Consider the following 19,901-nt stretch of genomic DNA (forward strand, 5'->3'; position numbering starts at 1 on the left):
CAGAAACATTCCAGGTGCTCTTATTTTGAAAGCTCACTTGCTGCTAACCAGCTAGTCCCAGTCCTCCCCAACTCCCTATTAGCCAGTTGACAAAGTTGCAGTAGTAGCAGTCTTCAATACCACTCCCTCCACAAAATGTCTCTTGTCTTATATTTGGATGTGCTCCAACTAAACTGTCTTGGACTGCTACTGATGATCTACTGCAAGATAAAGGGTACTCCAGAAGGAACCTGCTGCATGTGGATAACTGAGGTGACAAGGACTGAAGTGCAGACGGAGGCCTTATGTGTTTGGAAAACCGTCCTCTCATTGGAGATAATTAATAATAAAGTTTATATTTGTAAATTGTACGTTTTTATTCCAGCCTAATAAATCAACAAAACACCAAAAATCTGTAATTGCTTGATATATACCAAAAATAAATCATGCAAATACAGTAAGTACACCCTAGCTCTGACAGGGTTTGATTTTCAGAGCTGATTACATGTCTGCTCTCACCAAACAGGATTTCCACTTGCACTTTTCATTTCTAAAACCAATTCCGTACTATTTAAATTTTCCCTACTCACTTGATTGTGTGCTTAAAATGCAATTGGCTTCATATTTAAAGACATTACATATTGTTTCATTACATAATAGCATTGGCGGATTGTTTATTAGAGACGGAATTAAAAAGGTGCTCTGCCTGGAGTTTTTTTTTTTTTTTTTTACACAGATTGCCCAGAGCCTCTCAGTAAAATCTACATCCAATGATTACATGTCTGTCAATCTCAAACCCTCTGTGGCCCGTTTTCTCTTTTAAGATTAATATGAGAGAATGGAAGCAAATTAGCTGCTAAATTAGAGTGCCGTTGTTTCCATACTGAGGGGCCCTCCGAGTATCTAGCTCTCTATCCACCTCCCTGTTCTAGCCTGTAATAATAAGCCCAGTGTTCCATGGAACTCTTGGGATCCCATACCACTGCTGCTGGCATATTCTTCCTCGGGTATCAAAATAAACACTCTCAAAACGTTGTACAGCGAATAAATGCTTGTACGTCTTTTACCTTAAAGGAAATAAGGTAATTCTTGTGTTGCAATTATCAAGGTCACACATGATTTGCATGCAGTGTATACAAAATATACAAACCCAAAGTATATATATATGAACTAGTAAATATAGGTCTATGTTATATGTGCAAAAACCATGATTACTTACTAAAATACAATTTAAATTCACTTTTACTTCAGATCTAATATGTGTGGCAGCATATTTTATTAAAATATATTGTGCTGGCAAGTGATCCTTTTTTTATTGATGTTACTCTACCAGAGCCCATCTGGCGCTCTGTGTAAAGTAGACAACCAATCTAATACAAAATCTAACCCACCCAAATGGATTCATACTCTTCTGAACTCAAAGGGGAGGTCAGCGTGACAGGTAATTAACTCTGAATGCTATGTGATTAAATCTTTGCCCAATCTCATCTCTGATAAAGAAATTCAATCACAAGTGTTTACTTATGAAAATTACATTAAACAAGCAATGTGTGCGGCTGAAAGCAGCTACAGAGATTCTCAACGTTCAGTTGATATATTCTCTCGCTCGTCCACACATGCAGTTTACAGAGCACATTATTTGTTGCTGATTAGTAAAGTCAAGAGGCAATACAGTACATAATTCATTTATATCTAAAAAAAAAAAGAAAGTATTTTTGTGAACTTTTTTTTGTGAAGTTCACAAAAGTTCTATGCAATATGTGCTATATAATACAAAGGGCAAGCATGCTGAGAGAAAATATGAGACAAAAGATCAGTCCAACAATCCAAAAACAGATTTAAAGCACCACAAACCAATGACGTTAAAACACACTTGGATTTGTCGGTGATTAAATGTGAGATTACGTCAAGGGCCACACATGCAACGGGGACACCCACCTTGGCTTCAGATTCCCGGATGAGTCTCTGAGCCTCTTTGAGCTTGTCATTTTCAATAGTTAACTGTGCAGATACAACACACACGCACATACACACACCACAGATACACATCATGGGAACACATACATTACAAGAGGCACAGAGGGCAACAAAGAGGCACAAATGGGGGTGGGTTAGATTGACAGGGAACAGGAAGACTAGTACAATAGAGCAGGTACAGTACTCACACCAAACACAATCAAGCCAGAAAAACAACAAGGACGTCCTTCACACAGTTAATGACAATGGCAGTACAGTGTTATATTCCCATTTTGTCTGAACAAGCTATTTGATGTGCAAAAGGCAAAGTAGAGTGTACTGTACTTTTACACTGAAAACAACATCTAATCTTTCTTCAAAAGGACGCCGGCGCGGAGCAATGATTGCATGAAAGGAACAAGGCGCAGCATCACTGACAGTTGGTGTACCTTCAAAAACCTAATTCTATTTCAATTTTTTCTCATTCTGGCATCACAAAATAGATTTCAACCCAGAACTCTTAGATGTGTGATGGGCATTGATTCTACTGTGCAGCCTTTGTTTTAGAAATGTACCGATTTTGCTTTGATATTTCACTCCGGGCAACTTTGCCAAAAGAAAGAAGATAGGAATATATTCCAAAGTAGCAACAATTTTGTGTTTTTATGGAGTTATTCCCACAGAACATTCCTTACTATGAACTGTAGAAAATTAAATATTGAATGTGTGTAATGGAAGAGAAGATGGAAACTTTTCAGCTGCGTGTCTTAAGAAGAGTTTTTTATTTTGAAAGAATTTTGTATAATGGTAGTGAAGTGCAATATTCAAAGCAAAGAGAAATGCTACTTTATAGTTCAACCTCAGGGATTAAAAGTTCAAAGCTATGAGATATCTAAATTTTAAAGAGCAAGATTTTCAGCAGGTATCATTTCCCCTGCTTTCTGAGAAAACCAGATAGTTAGAATAAAAGCATGTGTAATAGGGCTGCCACAAACGATTATTTTGATAGTCGACTAGTCACCGATTATTTTTGCGATTAGTCGACTAATCAGATCATCATCCATTGGACGTAAAACGTACAGCTTATTGCACCAGCAGCATCTGCTCTTATATAACTATCATTAGCTTACAGCTTTAAGCGTTTAAGGTATGTGCTAACTAAAAATAAAGACAAGATGATAGTTTGTTAAATTTTAATGAAATTTGCAGATTGTTTCGGTGAAGTTTAATAAACTCCTTGCTATCTAAAATATAACAGGACACCGGAGTAAATTCTTGAGCATCTCACACTTCTGATGATCAGCTGTCTGCTTGATGTTTGTTCAGCTGTGTAAAAACTATAACTTTAATCTCAGCCAAACCGATTTACTCAGGAACAAATAAAATACTGAAAAAAACAAACAATAACATTTTTAAGTTATCCAAGTGACTTATATATATTTAACCTGAGTAGCGAAAGACAGCGGTGGGTTTGAAAACGATTTGCCGGGAGTCCGGTGTTCTCACGGCTCTAGTGAGCCTAGCCCCCGGCTAGCTATCAAGCTAGTGGGTAACAGACGTCTCCGAAAACGTCGGAGCGCTTTTGAAAATATTTGGTGTCTTGATAAACTGAGCAGATATTTGAGGTTTACACAGCTACATTCTCGCCTAAAAATATGTTAAACGTTTATTTTGTGACCCAGAAAGAATAATAAGAGTAATATTAAAACTAACTAGCTGCCGCCATTGTTGGAAACTGAGCTGGGCTGCGCTATGAATTCTGGGACACAGCTTCTTCTTCTTCGGGGTTTAACGGCAGCTGGCATCCTTGTACATGCAGTGCTGCCATCTTCTGTTTCAGTCCGTTATTACACTCTTAAATCCTACTACTTATTCCTGCGTCTTTTGTGATCTTACAAAGCGTCAAACGACACGTCGACTATTAAATCAGTCGTCGACGATTTTGATAGTCGACGTAATCGTGACTAGTCGACTAATCGTGGCAGCCCTAATGTGTAAGAATGTAATGATGTGAGACAGATGTGAATACTCTAAGTTTAACCGTGTATGCTTGGGTAAACGCAAAGGCACACATATTTACTACACTGAAACTTCTGCAGGCATTATCAGTTTAGAAGAATTCTTTAATCAGTCAAGGTAGACAGCAGTTTGGCAGTAAAAGGCAGAGAAAGTAGTCTACTACACCTCCAGTTGCTCTTGGGGCCATGCTGGGTCAGCTACAAGATCCCCAGGTTGTTAAAACCTATTAATGGGACGGCACTGAGTTTTCCAGTCTACCACTGCAGTGCTACATTATTCATCAAATCCGGAGCCAATTCAGTGAATATCTTCCCTTTTGCCTCGAATGGATCCATGCTAAGGTTTGGGGAAAAGGTGGATGCATTGCACTTTGTTGTGATTTCGAAGTCCTTCTCCTAATGTTTACAAGGAGAATTTCCACTCAACTCAATTGGGAGATAATCACACAGACACATCAAACAGGCTGCTTGTTACAATGCCAAAGTTTCTGAAGAAACGCTCTCATTAAATGTGCTGGTTCACAAACAAGGTGAAGAGAAGCAACTCAGGCATGCGTGAGTTTTAATATCTGACAAGAATTCAGTGTAGGAGATGAAAGGTTAGCGTTAGCTCCCACTTCATTCATATTCAGTAAAACGGCAGTAATCGCACAGCTGCTTTGATGGGCAAGCTGAATGCGTGTCCTCACACCGATTTAAAGGCTCTGCGCACTCACAGTTAATGACTTTTCTACGGCACTAGTATCGTGTCAAACACGGAAAAGGAAAAAACATTCTTACAGATCGGTCTTCCTCAAGTAACAGAATCTCATCTGTCTGAGAGGATTACATTGTTGTTTGAGTTCTTACTACAGACCCAGTATTTTTTGTAATTTTCTGAAAAAACGTATAGCAAGTGCAGTCTTTCTTTTACAAATACGATACAATATATAGTGTAGTTACGTTAGGCTGAATTGGGAGTGTACAGCAACACTCTGGTAATTTCTGCCAAACAAATTACATGTTTCCCTGTCGAGGTTAATGTCTCTGCAGCTCTCCAGCAGTAGCTGTTCTTTGAAGGAGCATTCAGACAAACAGAGAAAGAGAGAGTTTGACTCTCCGGGGCTTCTCTGCTGTACGCTATGTGTTAATGCACCATAGCCAGCTAGTCTTCAAAAGACAGACCTGCTATGGGAAGATGAGGGAAAGGTGTGTTATAGTGCAGAAAAAAGATTGTTAAAAGCTCAGACGAGGGAATTAGGGCAGGTAAAGGTAGCACAACCTGATGTACACAAAGACTGAGCAAGGCAAAGAAAGAAAAAGGCAGAGCAGGGGAGGTGGAGATTATGGACTGATTAAAATGGGCTTGCAGTGCTTAGGAAAGAAGTGATGAACTAGTTTGGACACAATGAAAAGCCAAAAAACATTCAGCCTGTTTGAGGTACCTGTTATATGACCAAACAGCATGGATTTATAGATGCTCAGTGGATGCAGGGATAGAAGAGATTTGTCCTTTTAGATGTCACAGGTAAAAACACGTCCTGTTATTGATCAGACACTTAGTAAATACTAAGGTTTGAGTTGTCAGGACATAATAAAGGATTACATATTCCTTACAAGGTCTTAAAATTAAGTAAACCTGAAATAAACAGCAACCGTCTCATTATTATTAAAATTAAGCCAAAATGTAGAAGTCATGTGTGAGAAACAAAGTAAACCCTTTAATTCAAAGGCATGTAGAACTCTTAGCAGCAATAACTCCCTAATGTCTTAAAGCAGTCGTTTTCTGGATGACTTTATCTGTTGTTTCGGTTTATTAATGTTCGCAGGCATTCATTTATACACAGCTCTCAGTCCTGCCACATCTTTTCATTCAGGTTGAGGTCTGGACCTTGACTGGGCCATTGCAATACTTTGATGCTTTTCTTTCAACAGCCATTGTGTTGTTGCTGCTGTGCTTGTTCTAGCCAAGCTTTAGCTGCTGGACAGATGGCCTCATATTTGAATGTAAAATACATTTGTATAGAGAAGAGTTCATGGTCTACTCAATAACTGTTAGGTGCCAGAGTCCTGTTTCTGCAAAACAAGCCTGAAAATCATCACATTCGTGACAGTTGGTGTGACATGCTTGTGGTGATATGCTGTGTTTAGTTTTCCCTAATGTGGCGCTGTGCATTATCCCCACTTTGGTTTTATCCATCCAAATGAGATGGTTTCAGGAGCCTTGTGGTTTGGTCACATGCAGCTTTCCTAACCCGAGTCATGCTGCCAGAGAAGAGGCTTAATCCAGCCAACCCTATCAAACAAGCCATAATTGTTCAGTCCTTTTCTAACTGTTATGTCATGAACTTTAACATTTAACATGTTAACCGAAGCCTGCAGAGTCTGACATACATAGCCTGTAGGTGTTTTGCAGCTTCTCTTGCATTGAACAGTCAGACTCGGTGGTGAATTGGCTGGTAAGTCCACTCCTGGGAAGACTAAATGTTTCCACTTGTAAATACTCTTTCCCACTGCAGAATGATGGACTACAGTGGGACCATTTGGACAGGTCCTTATGACCCTTTCCTCACTGATGAGCAGCAACAATTGCTTATTCTGAGATCACTGCTGATATCTTTCCTCCTTTGCATTGTATTAGCCCACATCTGTATCATCCAGATGTGCAAATTGTCACGAAATGCTTTTAAAGAGGTGCTCACGCACGCTGACGATCAGTTAATCAAGTGCATTTGATTAGCAGCACCTGACTAGAACTAGAAGGGTGAACTTGGTGTTTCACACATTGCTTCTGTTATATTTGGCTAAAGTTTTGTTAAATAAATAACAATATTTAATGTATTGTTGTTCATCTGAGCTTGAACTAAAATGATTTTAGAACTTACTAAGGATGATAAAAGTTAATTATAAATATGTAAAACTCTTTCTTTTTATCAGGGCTGTGCATACTTGCACACACACCTACATTTCTATTAAACTGTTAGATGTAATGTTGCATTTGTTATGGCTCAATCTGACACCTCAGAGGTTACAAGTGCAGGTAAGAAGCGGCGACACACTCTGTAGGCGTATGAAACACAGGAGTGAGATCTACACACAAACTGAATCCGAAGGAGAAAACGGCTACATAACTTTGGCTATGAAAGCAGCTTAAGTTCATTCTGCATAACAGTATTTTTTGTAGACTGACGTGAGCTGTGAAAGTGATTCCTGGACCACATATGCAGTTTATCAGTTGGTAAGTACCAACATAAGCCACGAGATATGAATGTTTGAAAGAAAAAGCAATCTCTGCTACGGATGTAGCTATACCATCTTTCAATGCTGGTTTATATTAAATTCCCTAAGCAGGGAGGCAAACTGCCTTTTTGTCCCAAGGTAGTACTAAAGTGTTTGAAATTGGGTTAAGGGGGAAATAGCAGTCATTTTCTGCATTCAAAATGGAAGATTTTGCCTGGCAAGAAATGATGTGGAGGCCAAGAAAAAGAAATGCAATCGATGTCTGTGATGATAGAATTTCATAGGAAAAGCTTCAATAGAGCAATTCGTCCATATAAAGAAATACAACTTAAGAAGGAGATTGACCCCTTATTAAATCAAATGTTCTTGCATGGGTGATAACTCCCACTTACAGTAGCTTTGCATCTGTAAGTGGGGTGGAAAGGTATCCGGATAAAAACAAAACTTTCTTTTTAGTGGCGCCGTTACTTTTCTGTGCTACAATTTCAGCACAAACACATTTATTTGCACATTCTTAGTCTTTCATTTTAAAAACAGAAAAGTTTTGGACAACCGAGCTTCACCTGTCTTTGTTTTCTTGTTTTTTGGGGAAAGATCTCTGGGGAATGCAACATTGTTCTGTAGAGTAAAAGGATTTCTTCATGGATTTACCTGGGACTCCAGGGCTTGGATCTTCCCCTCCAACTCTTTGATTTTTTCTTCCTTCTTTTGAGACTCGGCTTGGGCCTCCTGCCGCGCACTGAACTCTTCATCAAACTGCAACAAGAAATACTAAGATGTCTATGTGCAGAACACATATACAAAGATGTAAACACACGGGCAGGTTGGTGAGCGGCAGGGTGTCTCCAGAGATTGGCCACAGGGCACGTCAACAGACACCAAAACACGCCATCTTACACTCTCTGGACAATTTCTGTTCATAGGCCCCGTGTCCCCAGAGCCCTGTTGTCCTCTGTCTGTGGTTCAGGCTTGGCTTTCATGTATCCTGATGGTTCTAACCTTTGCAGAAACGATGCCGTGTCGTTACAATGATTTCACTACCCCAGTAGGGTGCCCGGTGCGATGATGGGGCACGATTCTTAAGGAAAAAACATTCCCAGGACCCCCACTGGGGTGTTGTCAGCCTGTGATAATGTTTCTCCATAAAATACAATTTATTACTAAAAGTACGACGCTGAAAGAAAGGTTTTGAATTTTATTTCTCTCCAAAAATACAAACCATCAATCCAGCCAGTAATTGAATGATAGCACAACTAATTTAAAATACAGTAAGAGGCCCAGAAAGCATCAGCTTAAAATGCAGAACATGTAACATCAGAGTCTGCATATAACTTAACTCTACCCGGGCACTGTGCACAAATAAGTATACATCAGAACATCTGCATCGATTCTTGTAATGCTGATACGGATCATGTACCGTCACAGCCAGGTATTGATCAGGGCATGGAAAATCAATAGCTTGTCTGGGAGCTCGGAGGAAGAAAAAACTTTCCTGATGGGAGCTGACCAACCGAGGGGCGCTGCTGGAGTGATTAATGTCTCACCTTTTTGGAGAACTCTGTTGCCTTCTGCTCACTCTCTTCAACTTTGGCTTTATCCACAAGCTGATCTGCAAGAGAAGTTGGCCATGGTCAAAAGAGAATTCAAATGCATCTGTGGGTGTCACAGGCTCCTAATGCGAGATTTGCAATTACAGTCGCATATTGTTTTAAAAGTACATAAAAGCTAGGGATTGTTTTTTCTTTGTTTTTGTTTTTTTGGAACAACTGTTAGGTCTGGGAGATCACATCAATCACTGAATTTTTAATTTCATTTCATTTAATGTAGCATTATCAGCCAGCGATAACATAATATTATTTTTTTTTAGATTACATTAAAATTGTATTAACTAGGGCTGCACGATTAATCGTTAGAAAATCGCGATCTCGATTCATACTTATGTGCGATCTCATTTCCAAACGACAACGATTTAAAAAAGAAAAAAAGAAAAAAAGACGACGACGATTGTACCGCATTTTGATCCGGGACGTAATCTGCATGAAAACAAGCGCTCACTCTTCCTGCTCAACAAATGACAAGGGCGGAGCCTTATACCACGTGATACAGAAGCTGTGCCGTGTGATGCTAAAGTTAGCAGGGAAAAAACAACGGAGAGCACGTCAGGGATGACGAGAAAGTGACAGGAGAAAATCCGTCCCGGTCAACCAGTGTTGCCAACTCCTCAGTAAGGAAAATCGCTATTGGTTGTCCTAAAAGTCGCTAAATGACGTCATCACCTAATTTGCATAATTGGTCATGCTAATGTAATTGTAACCTACGCTGCTGGAGAGAGAAATAACATCGTGGACGAGACATAAAGTGAGCAAAAAACGTCCTAAATGCATTTAGAATTTATTTAGAACTACAAATTAAATTTCTTTTAGCAATTATTGTTTTTTGTAATGTCTTTCACGTCTTTTTTTAGGGTCTGAAAACTCGCTAAATATAGCGACAAAGTCGCTAAGTTGGCAACACTGCGGTCAACCACCCAAACATCAATAACGGGAACCTTATACAGCGCTTCCCTATACCCGTCGACCTCCCGCAGGCACAAAGAAATTACGGAGGCTGTTACTTATCACCTGACCAAAGATATGGCTCCATCAACACTGTGCAAAACGAGGGATTCAGGAAAATGATCAACACCCTAGACAAACGCTACACAGTGCCGTCCCGCAACTATTTTTCTATTGTTGCACTACCTGCTCTATACACGTAGTGTCGAGCAACGGTGGAGACGCAATTTCAAGCAGTACAACATTTTGCGGCAACGACAAAATGTGAGACATTTGTTGTTTTTATGTTTATTTATTGTTTTTATGTTCAGTCTCAACTGTTACGAAGTTGATGTGCAGTTAATAAGTGCAATAAATATTTATACTGGAAAAGAAAATCGTGAGAGAATCGTGATCTCAATTCTAAGCAAAAAAATCGTGATTCTCATTTTATGCAAAATCGTGCAGCCCTAGTATTAACATTTAAGCACCTTGTGCAACTCTTGGTTCTTGGGTGATTAGCAAATGTACTTATCTCTCACCCCTTCATCTATTCCACTTCTTTATTAACATCAGTGTTTTATTGTAACAAGAACACCGACTGTTAGCTATCTGTTGCCTAAGGGTATGTGCCTCGAAACAAAAAGAAAGAAATCAGAGTATATAAATATGGATCAAATCAGACGTCTCTATCTTTTATTGTATTTTGTTAGCTTTGCCTTTACAAATCCCATATTTTACATCTGCCCTGTAGGCAGTAAAAATGCAAATTCTAGGCGTTAATTATTTGCTAAATCACATATTTAGCTACACATTTTTTATTTAGAAAATGAAAAACCTGTGGTGAATGTGGATAAAAACACAAGTGAATAGACACCTTTCAAAAACTAAATGAAGACGTGAAAAGAAAAACAGATTTTTTTTCCTTTTTAAAATTACTTGATTAAATCCAAGTGAACTGAGAAGGAAAAAAAACGTCTTTACTGCACCGATCCTCTGTGCAGAGATTTAGAAACTTTTAATGACCCTTTGTTGGCAAGTTGCAGAACTGTTGGTGACACAACTGAGAGACACAAAGTGGTGTTATTTATTTCGCTGTTTAAAAAGATGCCCATTAGTAATACAGTGCAAATAGATGTTTTCACTGGAAGACTACAAGCAAGTCTAACAGGGTTTTTTCTTCCTGAATGAACTGGATTCAGTTAACTAATAATTAAATGACCCTCTTATCTTATGACAAGTCACTGGAGATGTGAGACGAAGGATCTGGGAGAATAATGAATATAACTCCTGAAGCACAGGATCTAAAAAAAGTCACCTTTACTTAAGGTTCTTGTTTTACCTTAAGTAAAGGTGACTTTTTATTCATATATTAACATTTAGATTTTGTTTGTCAACACACATCATATCATATGACATAACAGGCACAGTTCAAACCACTGCATCGCTGTGCCGTCTTACAGGATGTGTAATTGGCAACAAATGATTATGAAACAGTCCTCTAGTTACCAATCATGTGGGTGAAGTCCACGTCCAATCTTTTATTATAGACAAACTCTGGGTCCATCCCGCTGCGATGGAGGACCACCTGAGACACACACTCTTCTATCACCTTGTAGTACTGAGGCCTGAAGAGTCACGAAACACAGCAGAACAATTAGACAAACCACAGAAAGATATGAGTGATGCAAAGTGCACAAGGCTAATTAACCACAAATGAGTCTGTTATCCAGCCCAGAGGTCACAAAATGCCATGTCAAAAAGGGTGCTGCTGGACAAAATAGCCACCCTATTAAATTTGATCCACCCTTACATGGAATTAGCAGATTAAGGGGTACACAGAACCCAAGTATGTGTTAGCCTTTCAATTTCAAGGTGACTGACAGTAGCCGAGGCCATGCTTGCCCTCTTGCATAATTTGCAATCATCTTTGCCAATTAGAGAAACCATAAAAACTGAAATGTAAATCTAATCAGTGTAATGTGAGTAATTGAAAGCACAATGAATAGAAAAACATGTCAGCCAGTTAGGAGTGTGACAGAGTGCTCGGTGTTTTCAAGAAGGCTGTGCGAATCGGCCCGAGAGTCCGACTCGAGCGCACAGGTTGGTACGTGACCTTTTCTCTGTAGCATTATCAGCTTTAATTGCAAGTGACATTTAACAAATACAATGGCAGTTTAAGCAAGAGATAATTATTTTCTAAGCAAGACATCGACCAGAAAACCATTAAATGTGAAAAACTGACGCTTAATGATGTTCATCAAATTCAACCGAAATTATGGATTTTTTTTTTCAATTATTTTAAATATAAATGAATAAATACAAAGTATCCTTTTTACAGGTGCACACAGATAGGACTAACTAATTCTTTCAATGCTATTTATTTGTTTTAACGGTTATTATACAATTAATTGGTGGAATATAGCATTATTAATTGGACAAGCAGGACAAACAACCTAGTGGTTCAATAATTACATGAACTTCTTTCATCTCTTTTAAATAAACATATTTTTAGTGGGTGCAGTGAGCAAAAGCTATGTCCCTCTTTATGCATATTATGTAAGGTGTGGCTATATAAATATATGTACAACTCTGTGTATATGTGTTTATGGGCAGGCATGCAATGTAGTGACAAGGATTGACAAGAACTACCATGGTGCATTGTACGCTGCAGGTAAGGAACAGTTGTTGTACAGTTATTTTATTTTCAACTTTAATTTATATATTTTATCTTATTCTTTCCCAGTTAAATTTACCCTTCATTCTAATTTGTGTTGTACAGTTATCTCATTTTTAACTTAATTTTATTCCTTCCTAGTTAAATTTACCCTTTTTAATTTTCATATTTATTTCCTATCTTATTCATAGCCTTTTCTTTTTTTCTTTAGGTCACGAGCAGTTGTCTAAGCATTTCACTGCATATTGTACTGTGTATGTGACAAATAAAATTTGAATTTTGAATTTGAATTTGGAAGGAAAGTAGCCTTGCAGGGAAGGAAAGACCTGAATCTCTCATGGTTGGGGGTTGGGGGAGGGTGACTTTGCACAACAAAAGCAGGAGAACAATGGAGCTGAAGACCTGTGAAAATCTCAGCGGGGTGCCAAGAGGTGTTAGGGTCGGGGGGAATTTACGCAAATTTGCGCAGGCTAGTAAATCTAGTAGTAGGGACTGCACCAGGGAAAAAAGGCTCAGTAATTCTAGTGTTAAAAGCACAATTACATGGTGCACCAATCCAGAGAGGCTTTCACTGGCAAATAATACAAATTTAATGTAGATTAATTCTATTGTTATTTAGAAAATACGTGTGTATTTGCAAGAAGATGACAAAGCCAACACTGGAAAATCTGTAAACCTGTATGTGGCTAATATTAATTCATTATTAGTTCATTTATAGCTTCCTAAAAATGAAAATCCAAGCTGCCAAAAATCCTGACATTTTATTCCATTTTCGATCTAAATAAGACGCTCAAAGTCTGATCAAAGACTGCCCACCTGAATGGCTCTGTACCAGAGCATTACAATGAAAGAGCATTAATGTCACGACAAATAAATAATTATGTTAGCAGGCAGAACCGTGAATAATGCGTCTGCTGTCAGGTGATTTGTCTGAAAAGATAAAAAAGTCCATCATTCACGTATGTATCTGAGCAAAAAGGAACACACTTTGTTATCAAAGATTAAATGCAGAAAAGTTTTTGTTTCGTTTTTTTCTTCGGGGCTTTAACTCGACACAAAAATTCAAAGGCTATGTTCTGATGATACCTTGTGGGTGGACAGACCATATCATGTTATGAGCAGGAATATGAAAAGCCACAAAATTCTGAGCCAAAGCAAATAAGAATAAATCAGCATTTAGGTGCTCTGTTTTGAAAGCATGAAATGCCATACATTAAGCCTGGTGGATTCGCCCACTCGTGACTGGAACAAGCGAGTGAAAGCTCACACATCGCCCTGTATGGCTTAAGCACTATGGCACTCGGCTTACAACTGTCACCGATGTACACCACATTATTATCTCAATAAGCCGCCCTATTTTCCCTCCGTCCTCCATCCTCCGCCGCCACCAGGCAGATAGGGGCTGGGTGGAGATAACTACAGACGGAGAGAGTGACCCAGAACTGTCAGGCCCCTCCACAGTGGGCAGGGCTGGGCTCCAGAAGCGAGCATATGTCCCCTGCATCGTTCCCCACCTCTTCTTTTACTTTGGCACCTTCATTTCTTCCAGTGATAGCTTGCGGTTCAGCACAGCCCCAGCCACTTGATCCAGCTCTGCTCCACATAGCCAGTGTAATCCCCACATCACCAGGCTCCGAAAGAGCAGATCTGCTCTATATTTACTGGGTGGGTTTGATGTGCTCCCATTCATTAGACTTTCAGGGAGAGATTAATTATCAAAAATACACCAAAAGCCCAGAGGGGAGAAAAACAACTAGTGTTGTGTTAGAAGGAATTACAGTAGACAGAGCAGCTGCCCGTTATAGAAGGTCTTATTATTAGAAGACTAATTATAATATTTAATGAACGCTCATTTAATGTTATTATTTGAAAGGAGAATTAAGGAGTGGAGCGGTAATTCAAATTAATACAATGACAAAGAAATGTAATGTCTTACTTTGTACAGAAAAATACACGTTTATTCATGTGGAAGCTACCTTTAAAAGACTTCCACCAGTAAATAATCCCAGTTAAACCCATCCATTTACTGGCCTCCCACTTTGTTTTAGTTTCATGTTGTGGATGGTACAGCCACACAAGCCCGTTTCACTTTCACCCAATTTTAACCACAACCCTAAACGCTGATAACTTTTAGGGCCGAAAAACAGCCGATAGTATCTATTGGAAATAGCTGCATGCAGTGAAACACTGAGTCCTCCATCATCCTAACTGCACAGCAGTGATGTACGAGGGGAAAAAAGGCCTCAGCCATAATGCATTTCGGGTGATAATGTTTGGGTATGAGATTATTTTCCTTGCTTTTGTTATGCAGGCTCAAGAAGAAAAAACATATTCCAAAACATATCTTTAAAAAGGCCGTCAGATTTTTACGAGTTTTGGTGCTGATCTCTCTTCACTGCTGGCTCACGCTGTGGACACTCGAGCTGAGGTGGACATCGTGATACTGGATGGTTAATGTGAATTCTATTTCTCACTTCCTCCGAATAGATGAGGAATACATAATTCATAACTCGAGGGGAACAGCAACTTGTCTATGGTAAATTCATCGTCCTCCTTCATCTTTGAACTCTTTTTTAACTCTTATTTCTGCAAAAAGATCTGACATAGCAGCGAAATCATCAGAATCACTCTATTTAGAAGAGCGTCGACCTTCCCTACTGATATTTTTCTTCTTCAAAGGTAAAATAAAAAGCAACCCCCACAGGTTAAAATCAATTAAATTAAAACTACCGCCTCTACTAAGCAGTTAAGTTGCAGTTTATAACCATATCTGTATAGATTTATAATTTATGTAGTGAAGACTTATAATGCGAGGGCAATGTTAAGAATTTAGCAACCTGCCAAGAATGAAATATCTATGGTGTTGAAAATGTTCCCTCATTTTCCACATTATGTCAAAGTGAAGTCGACTTTGGACCTTTTGGATAGGAAACGTCACCGCTTCGTCACTTTATCCCGTTCTACGTTCATGTAAAATTTAATGTGCAGTAAGTTGGCGTTTGATTTCCTGGATTAGAGCGGTCTTAGATTTCATAAAATTAGGCCCAGTTGTTCCTGAGGAATCAACACTGACATCAATTGGACGTAATGATATCAGACCTTTAGCTCCGCCCCCAAAATCGAATCAGTACTCGCTTGAGTTCGAGTGAATCTCAGCACCAAATTTAAAAAATGCCTGAAAACTAAATCTGTTTGTCCACTGAGGTTGCAATTATGGAGGCATTACTTTCTCCCTGCAGGACTCTGATCAGTGTTTTCTTTCTTTCTTTCTTTTACTTGCAGATTAATAAAAAACAGCTACAAGCTATTTTTTAAAGCTTTTCTCCCCTTTCAGAACGTAATTACAGTGTGCACGTCCACATTTTTTGTAAGTTAATTCTATTTTACTTTTTTACTTTTGGACCCAGTTGAGTCACATGTTTCATATCTGCTAATTCGTGCTCAGTAACAGGGATGTTAACAAAATTAAACAAAAAAGCCTTATTATTTGTCAGATTATTGACAAATAACCAGACAGAAAGCACCAGCATCATAAACATGATGATTGAAAACAGCTCCTTAACTAGCCTCCACCTGTCAGTCAAAGCAACCAAGTCCCTAATGTCAAACCTTAAAATTTATGCTTTTTGTAGCACTTTTTATGGGGAAAAAGAGGAAAAACGACACTAAACTTACAGAGAGCACCACAAGGTCATCGGTCAATACAAAGTTAGTGGTAGGTAAAAAACCACAAACACAACTTACCTGATGTAATAGTCATTTCTGATGAGCAATAGGTGCTGAAGGATTGACAGGAAGTAGGTCTCCGAGGCAGTGTCTTTCACCATGTTGGACAGGAGATGGTACACCTCATTCATATCAGTGCAAGAGTACGGTTAAGGAAAAGCAACGTTACTGCAGTGACATGTTCTACTTTCTACAGTTATGGTTAACTTCTTTGGAAACCTGAACTCCTTATTATTCAGGATCATTCAACTGCAATAAACATTTAGATTTTCATTACTTCTTACTTCTTTTCATTAGTTATTTATCTTTGCCAGCTTTTCTTACAAGGACTCTGTGCACAGAAGCAAACAGAGATGCGATTCCTCTTATCCGTCCTCTCTCAAGAGAGCTAAAGCAGTGTAAACAGCTAACTCGTGGAAAGGGATCAGGAGTGAAAAATGCTCCCCTCTGGTATCCCTTTTATTCCAGACTTTTCAAGAGATGGAAAATTAATAAGAGAAAAACTGGCTTTAAGGATGATGAGCATCAGATTATTCGTAGGGCAAAAGTACAGTTGAGTCTCAAAACTGAAATTGAAACTGATTTTATTTAATTTCCAAAAGTTACTGATTACATCTTATGTTTGCATTTCCCAGGGGGAGGTAGTGATGGCTTTGGCATTGAAAACAGACATAAAACGAACTATCCTACTTTTTTATTCTTCATGTGTAAATATAATATTTGTAAGTGATGAATTAAAAAAAAGTTACTGAGAGAAAAACTTTTCAATTTTGATGTCGTATTTAATGCAGTAAAATATTTGTGCTGTTCTCAAAACCTCCTTAAAGTGTAACTCTAACAATTAAATAAATAGAGAAAATGATGATCTGGAGTCTGTCTGATTTGTTTGCTTGAGAAAAGACGATGTCCCAATGGGCACTCATCTTCTCGGAAAAAAAGTGGAATAAGCCTCTCAGAAATGTGCACACATGCCGAAAAAAAGTAGATTAAGGAGACTGCACTGTCAAGCTTGCAGAGATAAAAACCTGATTGCCATCCTAACACGAAGTGCAGATCTTGACAATGTATGTTAAAATATTTACAAAGAGAAACGCAGTAACTACAAAGCAATCGAGTTAAATTTGCAGCATGTTGGCACCATATGTCGCGATTTCCCTCCATCCTGCTTTTGCTACAGAAAATATGCGTTAAATGAATGTGCAGAAACTGATCTACGATCTTTATATGGCCCGGCTCGCTGTCGCCCATACAAAACGATCTGCACGCACTGCAACTGGAGCAGATCAATTCTTTTAAACACTGTTTGACAGTCCGATTAATTGCTATTAATTTCAACAATGTCTGTAATTAAACTCTTATCCCATATCAAATTTTTAGAGAAGCAGGGATGGGAATACAGGCTTCTCTAAAGTATCATTTTGCCTTCCTTGCATTAGTGGAGTTTGAAGCCTCGGAGAATTACCAGGCCTGTGAGATTCAATTATAGCCTCACCACAGCAGCATTTGAGAGGACATGAGAAAGAGCTCACACTGGGAAAGTATCCAACTAGCTTCATCTATCACTAAACTGCAGACATAAACCTAATGTAAAATGCCAATCTATTCATTGGCACCTCCTCTACGCTCACTTTCTTACTCGCTGTCTCTCTTTACACTATCTCTCCAAATAATGAATAAACATGAGTGGCAGTCAAGTGTGATGTAGGCCAGTCTGTGTTGGGGTCAATCAATCACCATTCCACAGATCATTAATATTTATTAGTGGCCTGGAGTCACCTCCTCGGCACCTGGACCTGGGTCGGACACAGAGGAGACAGGCCTTTTCAGGTTAATATTCATGAAACTGCTGCAAGACACATATACAGTCTTCAGGTAACAGAGGTACTAGCTGTCTGTACATATATAAGAATGTGTCGGCATGCAGGCAAAGAGACAAAGGCTAGCCCTGGGCGTTGAGATTATGCTCATACCTTACAGATCAATACCAAATTGTCCTTCCAAACAAACATTGGACCTTCTCATTTGTGAACCTGCTCAAGCACATCATTAATCTCGGTGCACTTTTTCCCCCTACATCGTCTCTCCACGTACACATACATTACCCCCTCCCCTAACCTACATGTGTCAACAGCAACTGTCACTCACAGCAGCACTTTGTGCACGAACTAGAACTGTGGGATTTGGTGGAAGAAAAAGGTTGTGGGAATGAACATCTGCATAACAATGTCAGAGTCTGGTTTCTCTGCTCACAATGTCAGCTATTCATACATAGCCTTAGAGAAGATTTGTGAATTATTAAAAGGTTCTTGTCTGGGGTGCTTGAAGAAGTTTCCAACTTGGGACTAAATTACATATCACCTTATTAACTTCTACTCTGAGTGTTTGGAGTTAAATGGACATCCACAGAGAGCTGGAGGTCAAAATTCACCTTTCTAAATTGGAGCAGGGAAACGAGAGCAGACTGTTACTTAAACAGAAAAAAACATGATATGTTACCATTTAGGACAATATCGCTTCATGGGAAATTTTAATTGTCTACTGTAAATGTTAAATGGTAAGAAAGGGAAAGAGTATTCCTATTCGATATCTCCCTCGGGAGCCTTATAGAGTCCGACCAGTGATAACAGACAAAAGACAAAAAGTGAAGTGAAGAGGAGAAGAGCAAATAAAAAAGAGAGGTTGGAGGTTATTTACCTAGTATACCTGGCCAGAGATGGAGCTGGATAATGTGCTCGAGCTCCTCTAATCCTTCTCTAATGAACAAAGCCACGAGGGGGCTTCAGCCTATAAAGCTTAACCAAACCCACGATGTACACTCATCTCTCACTAGTTCTGCAGAACCGTTCATCTGTATATTCTCACAGAGGGAGGACAAAAGGATATTCCATCTCCGCGCGGATGTCATCCAGGCGATGCGAGAGTTCGATCGAGTCCTCCTCCTTGTTCTCATTGAACACCCTCAGCTGGATGTCCAGCTCTTCTGTCTCTTTTAGCTCCTGCAGTGAGTTAGACATACAGTATGTAGTTTAGATTGTGTTTGAAGTTTTACCAAAGGTCCTGTACTGCAGATTATTATGTTGCAGACGCATTAGCATGTATGGGTTTGTGAAAATTTTACTTTTAATTTCACAGGCTTCCACTTTATGGTATTTACAACTTAATTTATTCTAAAAAAAAGCAAAAAAAGTAAAAGAAAAAGAAAAAACTTTCACCAAAATTTCCTCTCCCTCTTCCAGGTGTGCAGAAAACTGGGAACTGAGATGCTGTGAACTCTCTAAGTATTCCAGACAGTACCGATTCCTGCACACCTGTTCCAGCCACAAGGGGCTACAGAGGTGCTCTTTACAAGTTCTCTATGAATCACTGGCAGTGGAATTTACAGATGGAGACGGGGCCAAATGTAACCCAATTTCTGCAGGTATCAATCACCCTGCACCGTTTTTTGGGCGCACCATCTGTCTTCGGCAAGTTCGGAGGGAGGTGCACAATGGCACAAAAAAAAGGAGGGAAGGAGAAGAGGAGGAGAGCCAAATACATGCATCAAGGACTATAAGAACAAAACAAATTGTTCTTTCTTTTTCAGCGGACTAGTTCTCTGCCAACAGCAACACTGACTCCTGAGCATAACTCATAATTAGATGAAAGAGTGTCAGTTTGAATGTCGGCATTAAAAGCGGTAAACGTGGCATTCATAAACGGCTGTACGCCGAGCCTCTTTCATATCAGGGGGCAGAATTGAAGATAATTAAAGTAATGACAGTAATAATCAACAGGCACAGCTGGGATGACTTA

At 39.1% G+C, this 19,901-nt stretch overlaps 1 protein-coding gene across 9 annotated transcripts in view; it reads right to left on the minus strand.

Annotated features, from left to right (window-relative positions):
• The window catches only part of diaph2 (diaphanous-related formin 2), a 421,028-nt gene that overhangs the window by 266,556 nt on the left and 134,571 nt on the right, over positions 1-19,901 (minus strand). For 7 of the 9 annotated variants that reach the window (XR_014868698.1, XM_085130728.1, XM_085130725.1 and 4 more), the window contains 6 exons: positions 18,993-19,105; positions 16,128-16,244; positions 11,216-11,334; positions 8,717-8,781; positions 7,824-7,928; positions 1,918-1,980 (listed from right to left, as the gene is read on the minus strand). Coding sequence is in view for 8 of the 9 variants with exons in the window: in XM_085130728.1 (XP_084986854.1) it covers positions 1,918-1,980; positions 7,824-7,928; positions 8,717-8,781; positions 11,216-11,334; positions 16,128-16,244; positions 18,993-19,105 (582 nt within the window). In the remaining variant the exon portion in view is untranslated. The remainder of the gene's footprint in view (positions 1-1,917; positions 1,981-7,823; positions 7,929-8,716; positions 8,782-11,215; positions 11,335-16,127; positions 16,245-18,992; positions 19,106-19,901) is intronic. The other 2 variants (XM_085130737.1, XM_085130768.1) reach the window with 1 other exon arrangement.

This window comes from Neolamprologus multifasciatus, chromosome 2 (assembly GCF_963576455.1).
Source record: "Neolamprologus multifasciatus chromosome 2, fNeoMul1.2, whole genome shotgun sequence".
In the NCBI taxonomy this organism is placed as follows: Eukaryota; Metazoa; Chordata; class Actinopteri; order Cichliformes; family Cichlidae; genus Neolamprologus; species Neolamprologus multifasciatus.